The sequence below is a fragment of the Vanessa cardui genome, chromosome 29 (genome assembly GCF_905220365.1).
Source record: "Vanessa cardui chromosome 29, ilVanCard2.1, whole genome shotgun sequence".
Lineage (NCBI taxonomy): Eukaryota > Metazoa > Arthropoda > Insecta > Lepidoptera > Nymphalidae > Vanessa > Vanessa cardui.
The window spans coordinates 975,166-990,483 of NC_061151.1; the positions used below are offsets into that span (position 1 = coordinate 975,166).

General features: G+C 34.0%; 1 protein-coding gene across 1 annotated transcript in view; it reads right to left on the minus strand.

Moving 5' to 3' along the window:
• LOC124542044 (Krueppel-like factor 3) overlaps positions 1–13,881 on the minus strand; it is a 58,502-nt gene extending 44,621 nt beyond the window's left edge. The window contains exons 1-2 of the mRNA XM_047120000.1: positions 13,829–13,881; positions 5,145–5,201 (exon numbers count right to left, since the gene is read on the minus strand). Of these exons, the coding sequence (XP_046975956.1) occupies positions 5,145–5,201; positions 13,829–13,840 (69 nt within the window). The 5' untranslated portion in view covers positions 13,841–13,881. The remainder of the gene's footprint in view (positions 1–5,144; positions 5,202–13,828) is intronic.
• Positions 13,882–15,318: the final 1,437 nt, after the last annotated feature.

Genomic DNA, 15,318 nt, shown 5'->3' on the forward strand with positions numbered 1-15,318 from the left:
TGCTTAGGGCAGAGCTTTCGCGGTCACGTCTGTATACGATGTAATTGTCATCAAATAGTTCCCCCGTGAATAGACTGCTATTTAACCATGTTTCAGTAAATATTATAATATCATAATTTATCGCTAGTATTTCTTGACGTACCTCATTAATACTTAACTTTAAACCTCTAACATTTTGGTAATAAATTGAAATAGAATCGAATTTTAGTAGATAAATTATTATAAACATGTCTTTAATACTGTGTGTTGCATATACAAAAGGGCACTTAAACCAATGTAGACAGTGTTTCAATGTTCCTTATGAATTTGTATTCGGATGTTTCAGTTTTCCGCATGTAGATATTGCCTCCTCTGACCCAAACAAATCGGTACTTTAATTCTTTGGCTTTTAACCGTGCTGCTGCATGGAGAGATTTCTGCGTCGGAGAGAGATGCTCAACCACGTAGATTGGCTTCGGATCGCCTCGTATTCCAATATGGTTGGTATTCATTTTTTCGGAGTTGTTCTTCCCTTTTTATTGAAGTTAATAGATGCTGCTAGGAACTCATCCCGGATTCTTGGACTGCTAAACTTAATTAAAATAGAACGCGGCCTTGGACTGTTATTCTGAAGCTTTGCGACTCTCGTGCAGTAGTGTATATCGGACTCATTCAATTTATAGTTTGTGGTTATTGCTATTTGCTTTACAAGAGTCATCAGGTTTTCATTCTTGTGCTCAGGTACGCAGTGGATTTCTACATTCATCGAGCGTGAATGTTGTTCTATCTTTACCAGACGTGCTCCTAATTCATTCACCGATGTTTGTAAATTCTTGCATTCGGTCTCCAATGTCTGAATAACCTTTTCCTTCGCTGATATTTCCTTCTTTAAGTCTTCGTATTGTTGTTCTATAAAGTTCATCGAGTCTGTAACTTGCACCAATTGATCTAGCACTTCTTTAGTTTTAATGTTCAGTTGAGACATTATATTAGTTTTAAAATTTTCTAAAGTATTGACTAGTTCTTCCCTAATAGCTCTGCGAACATCAGCAAGTGTCAGGGAGTGTGATTCGCCATCATTTGAATCATGTGTTTCCTGTTTTCGTCTAAGGGTGATATTATTTTGAAGTTCTTGATTATTATCTGGGAAAGATCTCACGGGTGTGCTGGTGTTATCAGTTCCAGGACGAGGTCTATTACATGATGGGCAGAGCCATGTAGATTTGAAATCTTCAGATAAATTTTTATACAGTGTAGTAGAAATAACCGTTACGCAGGTATAGTGGTACCTCTTCTTACACAGTTGGCATTTTAAGATTTCATTTGAATTTGTTAGGCGGTTACAACACTCGAACTTATTTTTATTAAGTGCATTTTTTGCTTGATCGGCCATAGTTTATTACCGAAAAGAAAAAAAAAGAAAGAAAAACAAAATAAAAAATAATAAAAAAAAAAAATTTAAAAATCTTTATAAACACGGGTTTGATGAGGCGCGATCCGTGATCTATTACATGTGAATTCTATGCTTCATACCAAGACGCCAGCGTTCGCTGATTATGTTTTGTCAAATAGTTACTCATATATTGGCTGTTATGCGAATTGATAAGAATGCCTTTTGTTTGTTGCTTTGCAATGATATTGTTTTATTTTTACACTACCGGCACTTAAACACTATTAAGGAAGATTGAAATTTTATAAATTTATTGCTTCATTGTAGCGGTTCGTTACTGTCTGTTATTGTTTATATGTTTTAATGCACTTCAAAAATACATGTTAGTGATTATATACAGTCACTTATTTTGTTTTGGTATCACTAGATCTTGAGTTCAGTTATAAGTTTTCACTTTTATCACTAATTTATCGATAATTTGTGTTATTGATGACGAGACAACATTTACCACAGAGTGTCCTTTTGCAATTTACACATTTAGTTAGACTATCACAACTTTTTCCACTTTTAAATAATTTAAATAGAATATTTTAGCAAGAGCAAGTGTATCCGTGACGTATGACGTGACGTGATCGTGTATCCGTGACGTATGACGTGACGTGATCTTTACTTATAATATAATGTTTATTTGATTACTACAAATTTTAATTTGTAAGTGAGTATGATTATAAAAAAAAACCTTTATTGTAATCAATAATTAAAAACGTAGATTAAATAGAACTTCTCAATCTCCTTTATATAAGAATACGGGTGGGATAGTCTATTGGTGGTGGTGACCACTTATCTTCAGGAGGGCCATAGCTCGTCCGCCAACCAATAGCATAAAAAATCTATTTCGTTTTAATTAGGGAACTTGACAATTTTCGAAAATGTTATTTTAATTTTGAGGACTCGTTGACTTTAAATGGATGGAGTACCGACCCAGATCCTCAGAGGATATAATGCAAACGAGCAGGAAGCTCACCTGATGGAAAGCGATCACCACCGCCCATGGACATCTGCAACACCAGGGGGCTTGCAGGTGCTTTGCCGGCAAGGAAGAAGTACGCACTTTTCTTGAAGATTTGAAAAACGTATCAGTTCGAAAAAAAAAGCAAAAGCTGGTTCCACAGACTGCGAGTTAGATTGGGCTGTTGTAGATTTTCAAGAACGTTTCAAATTCGATAAATGCAAAATATCGATATGATACAGTCGCATCACTACAAGGCGTGGCAGAGGCGCGGCACCTTTCGTAACTTCCTACACAAGTTGATCGCACAACGAAGCCGACTAGAAATCGCAACAACGATTTTAATATCCAAAGATCTTTACTCAACACGTCGGCTCCTCCCGACCTCGATTGGATCGAAATACCAGAACGTGGAGTGGATGGAACGGCGACTTGATCAGCATCGGTCACGGGTTGACATCCGTCATTAGAAAATACAGGAATCATCAAAGATACAAGAAGAAAATTAAACGTTTCCTTCATCTAATTACGAATCTATATATCTATCTATATATCATTACACAGTATATAAATAAAAATTTTAACAAAAAGAAAAACCGACTTCAAACAAAACACTATTTTAAAACAAATGAATATGCACTAAAAAGTAATAAAAATAATTGCGTATTCAACATATTTTTAAGAGTCCCCCTAAGTAAAATGAAATGAAAAATATTAGACTACTTAAAAATCGATTTACGATTATATAACGTAGTTATAGTTATTGTTATATTTAAAGTTATTGTTATATAAAAATACAGACGAATTGATAACCTCCTCCTTTTTGAACTCGGTTGAAAATAGAGGAATTATCAAAGACATGAGAAGAAAATAAACGATTTTAAAAATAGTGAAATATGAGTTGGCTACGATGTCTGCTTCATCTAATTACAAATCTGACAACGAGGTCCTCATTTGGCTCCATCATATATCATTACACAGTATAAAACAAAGTCGCTTACCGCTCTCCCTATGTATGCTTAGATCTCTTAAATCACGCAACGGATTTTGATGCGGTTTTTTAATAGATAGAGTGATTCGAGAGGAAGGTTTTTGTATATAACACATGGACAATATAGTAAAGAAACGCTGATAATTTTAGAAGTTTCTAATGTGATGTCGTATGTAAACAAATTCTGTAGTATATTTAGTATCAGTATTGCACCCGTGAGAAGCCGGGGCAGGTCGCTAGTAATTAATATTGGCAGACAGACTGACAAATGACCCGGTTGATGGTAAGTGACCACCACTGATGGTAGAGTGATCCTGTCAAAAATTCCTCATATTTTTTGCGTTGCCTGAATATGTATGCTTATATATCACTGGATACCTACATACATATATACATTGTTTGCTCAAAGCCATAAATTAAATGTTATATATACTTCTTTATGTTAATACATTTATATTATTATATATTTAATAAACTCATATTCTGTTAGTGTATCCGATTTCATAAAAGTGTAATCGATATTAGAACGTCATTAGTATGGCTTTAAAAAAGATTACAAGTTCTTCTCCCGCGCAAAATTATAAAAAAAAAACAAAAGAGAGTCGCACTTCGAACGACAATAGGAGATTTTTGTTAATTAGGTTATTAACTTCAAAACTATATTTATTTTACTGGAGTATTCATTCAAAATCTCCCCCCACGAGGACACGAAGCTTTAACCCACCAGCATCACATTCACACGCTATTTCTAAAAGCGCGCTAATATTTTTTCACCAATGTCCATGATCAAAACCAGGACAGACATAGTCGTACAATTACGTAATACCTACCATTAACCCCCCCTCCCCCCATCAACTCCTTACACTTTCAGATAATTGACAAATGAATAGATCAATTAAATAATATCAGATCGCTGATATAGACTCGAATTAAGTACACACGATTGTGTCCAATCTTGGTCTGTGTACACATCTGTAGATACACAACTTCTAAGTAAGTGGGGGGCGTGGCTTAGCTTGTACAGTTTGTTTATATTTACATCGAGTATTATCAAAAAGAGGCCAATTATTTAATCTGTCAACTAGGTCCTAGTCTGGTAACTAGATATTCGTTGAACTCATAGACGGACATCTAAGACTCTTTCGCCCGTTCTCATCATAACTGTGATATATTTTCCCGAGCAGATGGCAGACTTTGACAATGAATATGATTTTAGATTTTTGACTATCAATAGGAAAGTTTAAACACTTCTATTTTAGTTAAAGGTTTTTGACTTTGACTTTGAATAGGAATGTGTAACGTTTCTATATATTCAATAAACATTTTTATTTCTAACTGTCGCACTGATATAATACTTTAATTCTGCCGGGTATATAATGCTTAAACTGCAAACTCAATTATGAACTATGCCCAAAAAAAAAACGCGGTAAAAATGTAAAATGTATGTAAGTTAATAAGACCATACAATTATTTCCAAAAGTAATCGAGATATCAAAAAAATGTAAACATTTATTCAAATTACAATAAAACATATGTATACAACTTCGATAGTTCATAATATTTCGGTTAGATTAGAATCTTTATAATTTACCTGAAATTTACTTTGATAGATTATAATCTAATCAACTAATTATGAGTTAAATTGTAAGCAGCATGTTATAGTTCACAATCTCGCGAGATAGATTATAATCTAACGGTATTTACAATTTTACGGTAAAATATAAACAATTTTCATTTGAGTTATTAGGGTTACTTATCTTATAAATAATACATACCTTTATTGAATTAGGCAACGCGGCACCATCGCGGCGCCCAGCGCGCCCCCTCTCATCCTAAAATAAAAAATAAGAATATTAAAATACTTTATTCGAAAAATATATATCGGGAAGGAAATTATGAAATAAAACCTAACCTACTTGGAGCATTCTCTTATATTTGTGAGTATACGTACATAAGTACAACAAGAGATTACATTTATCATTTCATTTCAGTGTAATTTAATTATTTGCATGCAATTATAATCTACTAGCAAATGCCCGCGGCTTCATTCGTGTTTTAGGGGTTGATTATCATGTGTCAGGCAAAAAAGTAGCCTACGGCCTTTCTTGGAGTTCAAGTTTGCTTCATACCAAATTTCATCAAATTCAATTAATTGGTTTGGAAGGAGCTGGTACTGGGGAGCACCCGCCCAGAGGTGAGTGCAGTACTCCATGTGAGGTCAAATTTGCGCCTTGTATAGTTTTAGGCGGACCGACGTGAAATACTGTCTCGCCTTGCTGAGCACACCGAGCTTCTTTGAAGCCAATTTGGCTTTGCCTTCCGATTGACCGCGGAACTGAACGAGGCACGAAATATCAACGCCAAGTATTCCGATACTACCTGTGCTGTACTCACTCTGAAGTTTTGTACTAATGATTCACTTAAAAATTATTGTCAATACAATGAGTAGTTCAATAGAAAAGAAGTTCAATGAATCCAGTGTAGTATGAGTGGTACAATAGGGCAGTGTTGGCGGTTGGAAAGGGCTACTAATCTACTAATAACTAGCAGTGCCGCGACTTCAAGCAAGAGCAAGAGCGTGTGAATTTAGTTTAAGTACCTCCACGAAGTGTGCGCGCAATACTGAACAATATTTACACATTGCAGTTAATCCTTATTACATCAGTTATGTGCCAGTGAAAGTCGCATCAAAATCTTTTCAGCCATTCCAGAGCCAGAACAAACAGACCAAAAATTGCGGTTATTTTAATATTACAAACAGACACCCCAATTTTATTACATGTATACATATTTATCGCTCTTTACAATTTCGCAATTCCAAATTATTAGCGATGGCAACTGTATTGCTGGTCATTCAATTGTGAAGTATCGTGAGGTCAAGGAGCAATTGGATAACTAAGTGACGGCACTAATATGGACCCCGACACTCTACAAATATAAGTAACCAGTCGATCGTCAGACCTTCCTCGAGTTTCAAAATTGCTTCATACCATATATCATCAGATCAGAGCTGAGATGGCCCAGTGGTTAGAACGCGCGCATCTTAAACGATGATTGCGGGTTCAAGCCCAGGCAAGCGCCACTATATATATGTGCTTAATTTGTGTTTATAATTCATCTCGTGCTCGGCGGTTTAGGAAAACATCGTGAGGAAACCTACATGTGTCTAATTTTGTCGAAATTCTGCCACATGTGCATTCCACCAACCCGCATTGGAACAGCGTGGTGGAATATGTTACAAACCCTCTCCTTAATGAAAGAGGAGGCCTTATCTCAGCAGTGGGAAATATACAGGCTGTTACTTTACTTTTTCCTATATATCATCAAATTCGATTCAGTAATTTAACCGTTGAACACTAACAGGCAGGGAAACCTTCGCACTCACTTCAAATCAAAATCAAAATACGCTTTATTCAAGTAGGCTTTTACAAGCAATTTTAAATCGTCATTTAACAATGAAGTGAAGCTATCACCGGTTCAAACTTAACCCGGCAAAAATATATACGAGTATATTGTCTCCAAACTTCTCGACTCGTTACCGATTACTGAAGATTTACACAACCTATAGAAGCTCCCTATCGCACCATTCGACGCTATTCGTCGCTATAGATGCTCGCGTCAGTTCAAAGCGAGTGCATGTAAATCGACGCGTCGAATTGACGAATATATTAGGTCATATGATATTACATGTTACTACATTTGTGTAAAGATCATATTCACATGAGAAATAAATATTGATAATTTGGGATGGCGTACTCAATTCGGATGTGGTCGGTTTTACGAATTTAGCCGACGCGTCGGCTAAATTCGTAAATTCGTCGCGACGCTACATCTGAGTTGTGTCGTACTATACATTTATTATTATTACATACATATATAAGTGTATATATGTGTGGTAAAGAAGATATATTCTTCAATACAAGACTATATAGAGAATAAAAAAGCGTGGAATTAACACTTATTGACTTCCAGGCAGGATAAATTACATACATATATAATTGTAATAAACTAACACGACTGTATTTTTAAATGTTGAAAAAGTATAACTACTGAGTTTCTTACCGGTTCTTCTCAGTAGAATCTACTTTCCGAAACGGTGGTAGCTTCATTTAATATAGTTGTTTAAACATTAACGTAATTAAGCTCACGAGCTAAGAAGCCTAAATTGATCATCATACTCAAATACAAATCAATTCCAACAATGTTACATACACACATGTCGAACTGATAACCTCATTTTTTTAAGAAGCCGGTTAAAAAGCAATGAAAACAATATAGACACATGTATATACCACGCCGAGTCGGATTTAAAGGTCTGGAGGCTCTGGGGCCACAAAGCAGTGGAGGCCCTAGACCAACAGGAGCGTGGAGATCCTAATAATTATATCATGGATTAATGAATTAGCTTAAGGTTTTATTAATTCGAATCAGTAAGTATTTCTTGACTGGTATCGGTAACTTTTAAAATATTAAGTAGTAAGATTATTATAATTTGACTATACCTCGGTATTTGTTAATTCACTGAAAACTTTTGTGGCCCCCACTTATGTGGAGGCCCCACAGTTGCCCCGGTTGCCCTTCCCTAAATCCGGCCCTGATACCACGCGATTTCTCTGAAAGCTCTGCTGTACTCGAGCTCTACTAAGTAAGAACTTAGTAGTGCTTGAATACGCTACTATAATATAATATAATATAAAAAATATAAATTAGTCAAGAGTCTAATATATCCTTATTCAGTGCCGACGTTAGAGGGTCTGACACCCTGGGTAATAATATTTTGGCGCCCACTCGGCCCACTTAAGGAAATCAAAATCGGGTGTTAATTTTCTCTGAACCAATGTGAACGTGTATTAAGAATTCTATCTTTCCTTTAGTGTGACCCAGAGGTCACGACGTGGACGTAAAGTTATGTAGCTCCTATTTTTTTTTTATATATATATTTTTTTTTAATTTGTCGACCTGGGCCTTCGCCCCATCGCTCCTCTGCCTAACGCCGGCACTGTCCTTATTACTATACTAGCGACCCCTGGCTTCACACGGGTGCAATACAGATACTAAATATACCACAGATATTGTTACTTACGACATCATATTACAAACTTCTAAAATCATCAGTGTTTCTTTACTATATAGTCCATGTATTATATACAAAAACCTTCCTCTCGAATCACTCTATCTATTAAAAAAAATCGCGTCAAAATCCGTTGCGTAGTTTGAAAGATTTAAGCATACATAAAGATATAGGGACAGAGAAAGCGACTTTGTTTTATACTACGTAGAGACAGCACTATTACACTTAACTACTTATATACACTTTAATCTTACTTCCTAAGTTCCGAAAGCAGCTTCGTCGACTTGAAAAGTAATTTCTTCCATAGTGAATGCCATAGATTCAATTTCCAAATGACATCGCACAAATCGCTGTCAAATGTTGTTTATTTGGCCTTTTGTTTCCATTTGTTTAAAATTAATATATAATATATTGTTGGACTAAACAAGGAACATCAGCGTCTCAGCGTCAAGTTACACAACTTACTTTTAAAAAAAAAAAAAAAGGCGGGAGATTCGTAGTTGACACATTGAGAATTGCAATGATAATTATTACGGTGTAATGTGATTATTGATGGTTATTTGTGTTGTACACTAAATGTTTTTCTATCGTGGTAGATTGATTGTTATTTTAAATTAAAGATAATTGTTTTAAAAGTTAACCTACTTCCTACTTCTGGTTCTAAATATATATATATATAGATTAACGGGATAACTGTCATTATAGAAACACTTTTCAACCGATTTCAAAAAGGTGGAGGACGTAAATCGACTTTTAAGTAGTCTAATATTTTTCATTTCATTTTACTAAGGAGGACTCTAAAAAATACGTTAAATATGCAATTAAGTCGGTTCTTCTATTTGTTAAAATTTTTATTTATCTCTTTAAAATTCGAGAACCAAGAGTCAGTTATTAGAACGAGTATATCTAAACCGATGGTAACGGCTTCAGAGAAAACGCTACTGATCTTTATGTTTTCAAAATTCATTTCGTAAAGGAAAACACGGGAGGTAACCTTCATACGTCTAATATCAATGAAATCCTGCCACGTGTTTATCTACAAACCTCAAAACCTTTTAATCAAAGAGAGTGGAGGTCTTAGCCCAGCAGTGGGATTACTTTATTGTTCATTAGTGATCTTGTTGGAATATTTCTGCACAACACAGTCCAAGCTTTAATTAATTTGTATACTTTCCGTGTACCAATTAGTTATTCTATCGAAATCAATTTTTGGTAGGACCGGATTTAGGGAAGGGCAACTGGAGCAACTGCCCTAGGGCCCCCATAAGAGAGGGGACCCCAGGGCCCAATCCCACAATAAGGATTCTGATGAGTTGAGAATTTTAATGTAATATTTGTTAAGATATCTGGGTACAGTTATATTACATTTTAAAACCTCCGTGGTCGAGTGTGTACACCGGTTTTCATGGGTATGCCACTCCGAGGTACCCGCCACTCCGAGGTCCCGGGTTCGATTCGCGACCGAATCGATGTAGAAAATTCATTAGTTTTCTATATTGTCCTGGGTCTGGGTGTTTGTGGTACCTTCGTTACTGCTGATTTTCCATAACACAAGTGCTTTAGCTACTTACATTGGGATCAGAGTAATGTATGTGATGTTGTCCAATATTTATTTATTTACTAATAGTAATTGCTGTTTCAAAACACAATGATAGAAATAAAAAAATTGATTAATTACTTTACAGATTTGTTTGATATTACAGATTTAAAACTCATGTCTAAGAGGTTTGTTCTGTGTAATGAATGAAAAACTGTAAACGTTGTAAGACATTCTGTAGTATATTTAGTATCAGCATTACAACCGTGCGAAGCCGGGGCGTGTTGCTAGTATAATATAACAATATAAAACAGCGAAAGCTACTTCGTTCCAACTGCTTCCAAGAAGTCTTTACGTTAAATATATTCCTAACACATTAAAACCTTACATAGTTTAAAACAAAGTCGCTTACCGCTATCCGTCTCTATATATGCTTAGATCTTTAAAATGACACAACGGATTTTGATGCGGTTTTTTTAATAGATAGAGTGATTCGAGGGGAAGGTTTTTGTATATAATACATGGACAATATAGTAAAGAAACACTGATAATTTTAGAAGTTTCTACTGTGATGTCGTAAATGAACAATATCTATAGTATATTTGGTACCAATATTGCACCTGTGCGAAGCCAGGGGGATTACTAGTTGTATACAATAAACAATTTTCCAACTTAAACATTATTATATTAATTAAAACAAAAAAACAAACGAACCCGTATCGAATCACTAGTTAAATAAATGTTCAAACAATGACGACCATTTTAGTATATATCTTGATGGTACCATTTTGGGTATATTGCGAAATGGTACACTTGTACAGGGGACTCGCGCACTGCGGTACGCACAATATTTAACAAGCACCATTTATAACACTAGCAACACAGCCTCACTGTACGCGACTATAATTATTAGAAATAACTATGTTATGCAGTTAGATTTATATAATAATTATAAATTTAATAAACTCACAATTTGTTATTGTATGACTTTAAAAAATAATACAAGGTGTTTTCTCGCGCCAAAATATTAAAAAAAAAAACAAAAGAGTGACAGAGAATGACAAATCTGTATAGTACGACACAAATTAGATGTAGCATCGGAAAATGCAATGAAATGAAAATAAAACCGATTACTGCCGATTTACACAACCAATAGAAATAGCTCTTTATCGCGCCATTCGTCGCTATAGATTCTCGCATCAGAGAATGAACTTGGACTGGTCCAAGTCCAGTAAATCGACGTGTCAAATTGACGAATATATTAGGTAATAAGATATTACAAGTTAATTCGTTTTTGTGAAGATCATAATCACATGAGAAATAAATATTGATAATTTGGGATAGCGTACTTAATTCGGATGTGATCGGTGTTACGAATTTTTCCGATCCTACGTCTGAGTTAAGTCGTACTATACTCGTATATTTATTACATTGAATTTCTTTGTCAACGATGTTTGTTATGTATCTGTGTTATATTTATATCAATACAAGTTAAGATATTTTAATATCCCACAGCTGGGCTTTTGTAAGAGAATGCTTAGAGCTTTATCTACTATGCTAATTAATTTTGCTGTTTTCCTTCCCAGCACGAGATGAATTATAAACAGTATATTATTATTGATAATTAATAAATTACTAATTATATTTTCGTATATAATAATGACAATAATAAAAGCAGATTTATGTTTAAATGTATTTCAAATATTAGAATAGAATAACTAAATATACGTTTTGTAAAATGATTCATAACTGCTTGTAAAAGTCTATTTAAATAAAGTATATTTGGATTTAGATTTTCGTTCTTATATAAAATATTCGAGCTGTAAAGGCCCAGTGATTAGAACGCATGTATCCTAACCGATGATTGCGGGTTCAAACCCAAGCAAGCACCACTATATATGTATATGTGCTTAATTTGTGTTTATAATTCATCTCGTGCTTGGCGGTGAAGGAAAACATCGTGAGGAAATCTGCATGTGTCTAATTTCATCGAAATTGTGCCACATGTGCATTCCATTAACCCGCAATGGAACAGCTTGGTGGAATATGTTCCAAACCCTCTCCTTAATGGAAGAGGAGGCCTTAGCCCAGCAGTGGGAAATTTACAGGCTGTTACTTTACTTTTACTTTTTTTATAAAATATTATTTCAATAATATTTTATTATTATTTTCTACAGATGAGCTAACAACCAGTGTGTATATGCAAATTAAACAAATACATTCTAGAAATTTCGATATATTTTCAATTACACAATTTAAACGAACGTCAGTGCGTTAATGGGCTTACAAGGATGAGGGGTAAAGAGAAAGGGATTATATGGAGCAAATTAAACATCGTTCCGTCCTTGTCGTTGCCACACAAATTTGTGAAGGTGTGAAAGGGAGACACAAATGTACCGTGAGAACTTAACATTTGCTTTCACCCGTATTGGTAAACGCACTTTAAAAAATATTGTACTAGATTGTAATAAATATCTATCGATATTATCGTATATTACGATATTAAATCGATCTTGTTTATATCGACGATATCATTAAGTAATAGTCGTATAATTAATTAAAGATTAATAATAACTATTTCATATAAAATTGACATTAAACATATTACGTAACGTTAGAAATTAATACATTTATATTAATTATAATTATACATTTAATAAATTAATATTTTGTTAATGTATCCGCTTTTATAAAAATATAATCGATTTTAAAACGTCATTCGTATGGCTGTATAAAATAATACAAGATGTTTTCCCACGCAAAATTATTTAAAAAAAAAAACAAAAGAAAGTCGCGCTTAATTTAAAATTATATTTGTCAATTAGATTATTAACTTCAGGACTAAAATATTTTTAAAAAAAAAAAATCCACAAATAAATATTCTTTGTACTGCGATCAATGATCAAATGCATTTTTTTAGAAAACAGTAACCAAAAATGTGTTAAAATGTCTTCATAACTAAATATTAGACGACATCACATACATTACTCAGATCCCAACGTAAGCAGCTAAAGCACTTGTGTTATGGAAGATCAGAAGTAACGACGGCACAAAAACCCAGACCCGAGGCAACATAGAAAACTAATGATAATCTACATCGAATCGGCCGGACGAACCCGGGACCTCGGAGTATCGAACCCATGAAAACCGGTGTACACACTCGACCACGGAGGTCGTCAAAACTAAACTGTTATTACATTTTAATTAAAAACTCTTTTTTTTATGTTATAGGGGCAAACGAGCAGGGGGATCACCTGATGGAAAGTGACTAGCACCATACATGGACATCTGTAACACCAGTGGGCTTTCAGGTGTGTTGCCGGCAATGAGTACGCTATTTTCTTGAAGGTTCCTAAGGTATCTCTCCAGAAAAGCTATCAGCGAAAGCTGGTACCACTGAGTGGTTGAGCAAAGCAGTAAAAATATACTTATATAACACAAGCGACCCAAAACAAAGTCGCTTACAATTTCTAAGTCTATCAGTATGTATGCTTAGATCTTTCAAATTACGCTACGGATTTTTTTATTACATAGAGTGATTCGAGAGGAAGATTTTCGTATATAATACATGGACAATATAGTAAAGAAACGCTGAGAATTTTAAACTCAAACTCAAATAACTTTATCAATATAGAAGCATTACACTTTCTTATTGATGGTCAATTGAAACACTACCACCGGTTCGGAAAAGAGAATACCCTGACCTGAGAAGAACCGGCGAAAGAAACTCAGCGGTTTTATTTTTGTTTGTCTCATATATTATATAAACAGATGTGTCTATAGTATATTTAGTATCAGCCGAGGCGGGTCGCTATTAGATATACATATTATTATTAATACTATGTACTCACCATGTACACCATTAAGTATATTTTGTGCAGATCTTCGAAACATCCGCCGGTCTTTTTAACTGTGGACAAAACGAAATAAATAATATATATCATTTAATTATCTAACACTAGTTGAGTGCTATAACTTTGGTCTTTCAAATACAAACAGAAGTCAAAACATCAACAGAAGTCAAACTTCTAACTTAAAAAACGACCTACATCCGTACACTTTTTCATCCCAAATTTCATCCGCCTGTATATTTACAAAACAGCTGTCTTTTAATTATGAATATACTAGCGGCCCGAACCGACTTCGCACAGGTTGACATAAGTTTTTTTTTTTATATTTAAATTTTCTGTTGACTTTTTTTTCTGACTTGGTAAACGAATGTCGTTTTGTTTCAACTTATTTAAACAAAAACCTTAATTGAACACTTAAACCTTTCTGAATGAGTGATTCCCTCAGTCTATTAGTGCAAACCGCGATAGAGAGGTAAGTTTTTATCTGAAGCAGCAATACTTAGTAATATTGGGTTCCAGATGGATGGATTTGATTTTGACATTGGATATTTAAGTAGTTAAAATTTCTTTCGATGCCAATATCAGTGGTAAAAAGTGGTACCACTTACCATCAAGTGCCCATAAGCCCATTGCCATAAAATACATTAATATTGCATGACAGGTCTGAACCTTTCTAAGTCTATAGTTCTATAAAGTTGGAATATTCAGTGCTTGCCGGGTCTAAACCTTCTTATGTCTTAATTACATATATCCAGTAAACTAATTCTATAATTGTAATTAACCACGATTTGTCTCAGTACATAAAATATTTAATGTAATTGTAACTATAAAGGTGTGATACTTACAAATAAATCCAGTCCTTTACTTATTTTTGATTCAGGGATATTATTAAACATTTTATTTATTTAACTAAGTTTTCTTAACTAATACTGGCCTTATATTAAATAATACGAAAGAATCACATGCTATTTTATTTAAAACATAAAAAGATATATTATTAAATGTCACATTTCTAATCTTCTTTTTTTAAAGTTGTGTCTTCTCCATTTTTAGTCATCTGTAACAAAGAAAAAAAAAATTAAACACAAATTCAAATAAGTTTATTATTAGCTTGGCAACACTAATATTATAAATGCGAAAGTAACTCTATTACAGCTTTACAATCAAACCACTGAATCGATTTTGATGAAATTTGGTACGAAATAAAATGACGGATGTACTTTTTCACCCTTTTATTATGTTGTGATAAAAGCTTTTATACAAGTACTTGTAAAATTTCCGTGACGAAATTTTCCCAATTCAAACCTTGGACCTATTTAAAGAAGTAGAAAAAAATAGTATATAAAATATATTCTTAGCATATAGTATATAATATACAAGTAATTGTACTTCAGTTCGGATAACATAAAAATCAAAATATACTTTATTCAAGTAGGCTTTTACGAGCACCTTTGAATCGTCATTTAACAACTATATTAAGTGAAGCTACC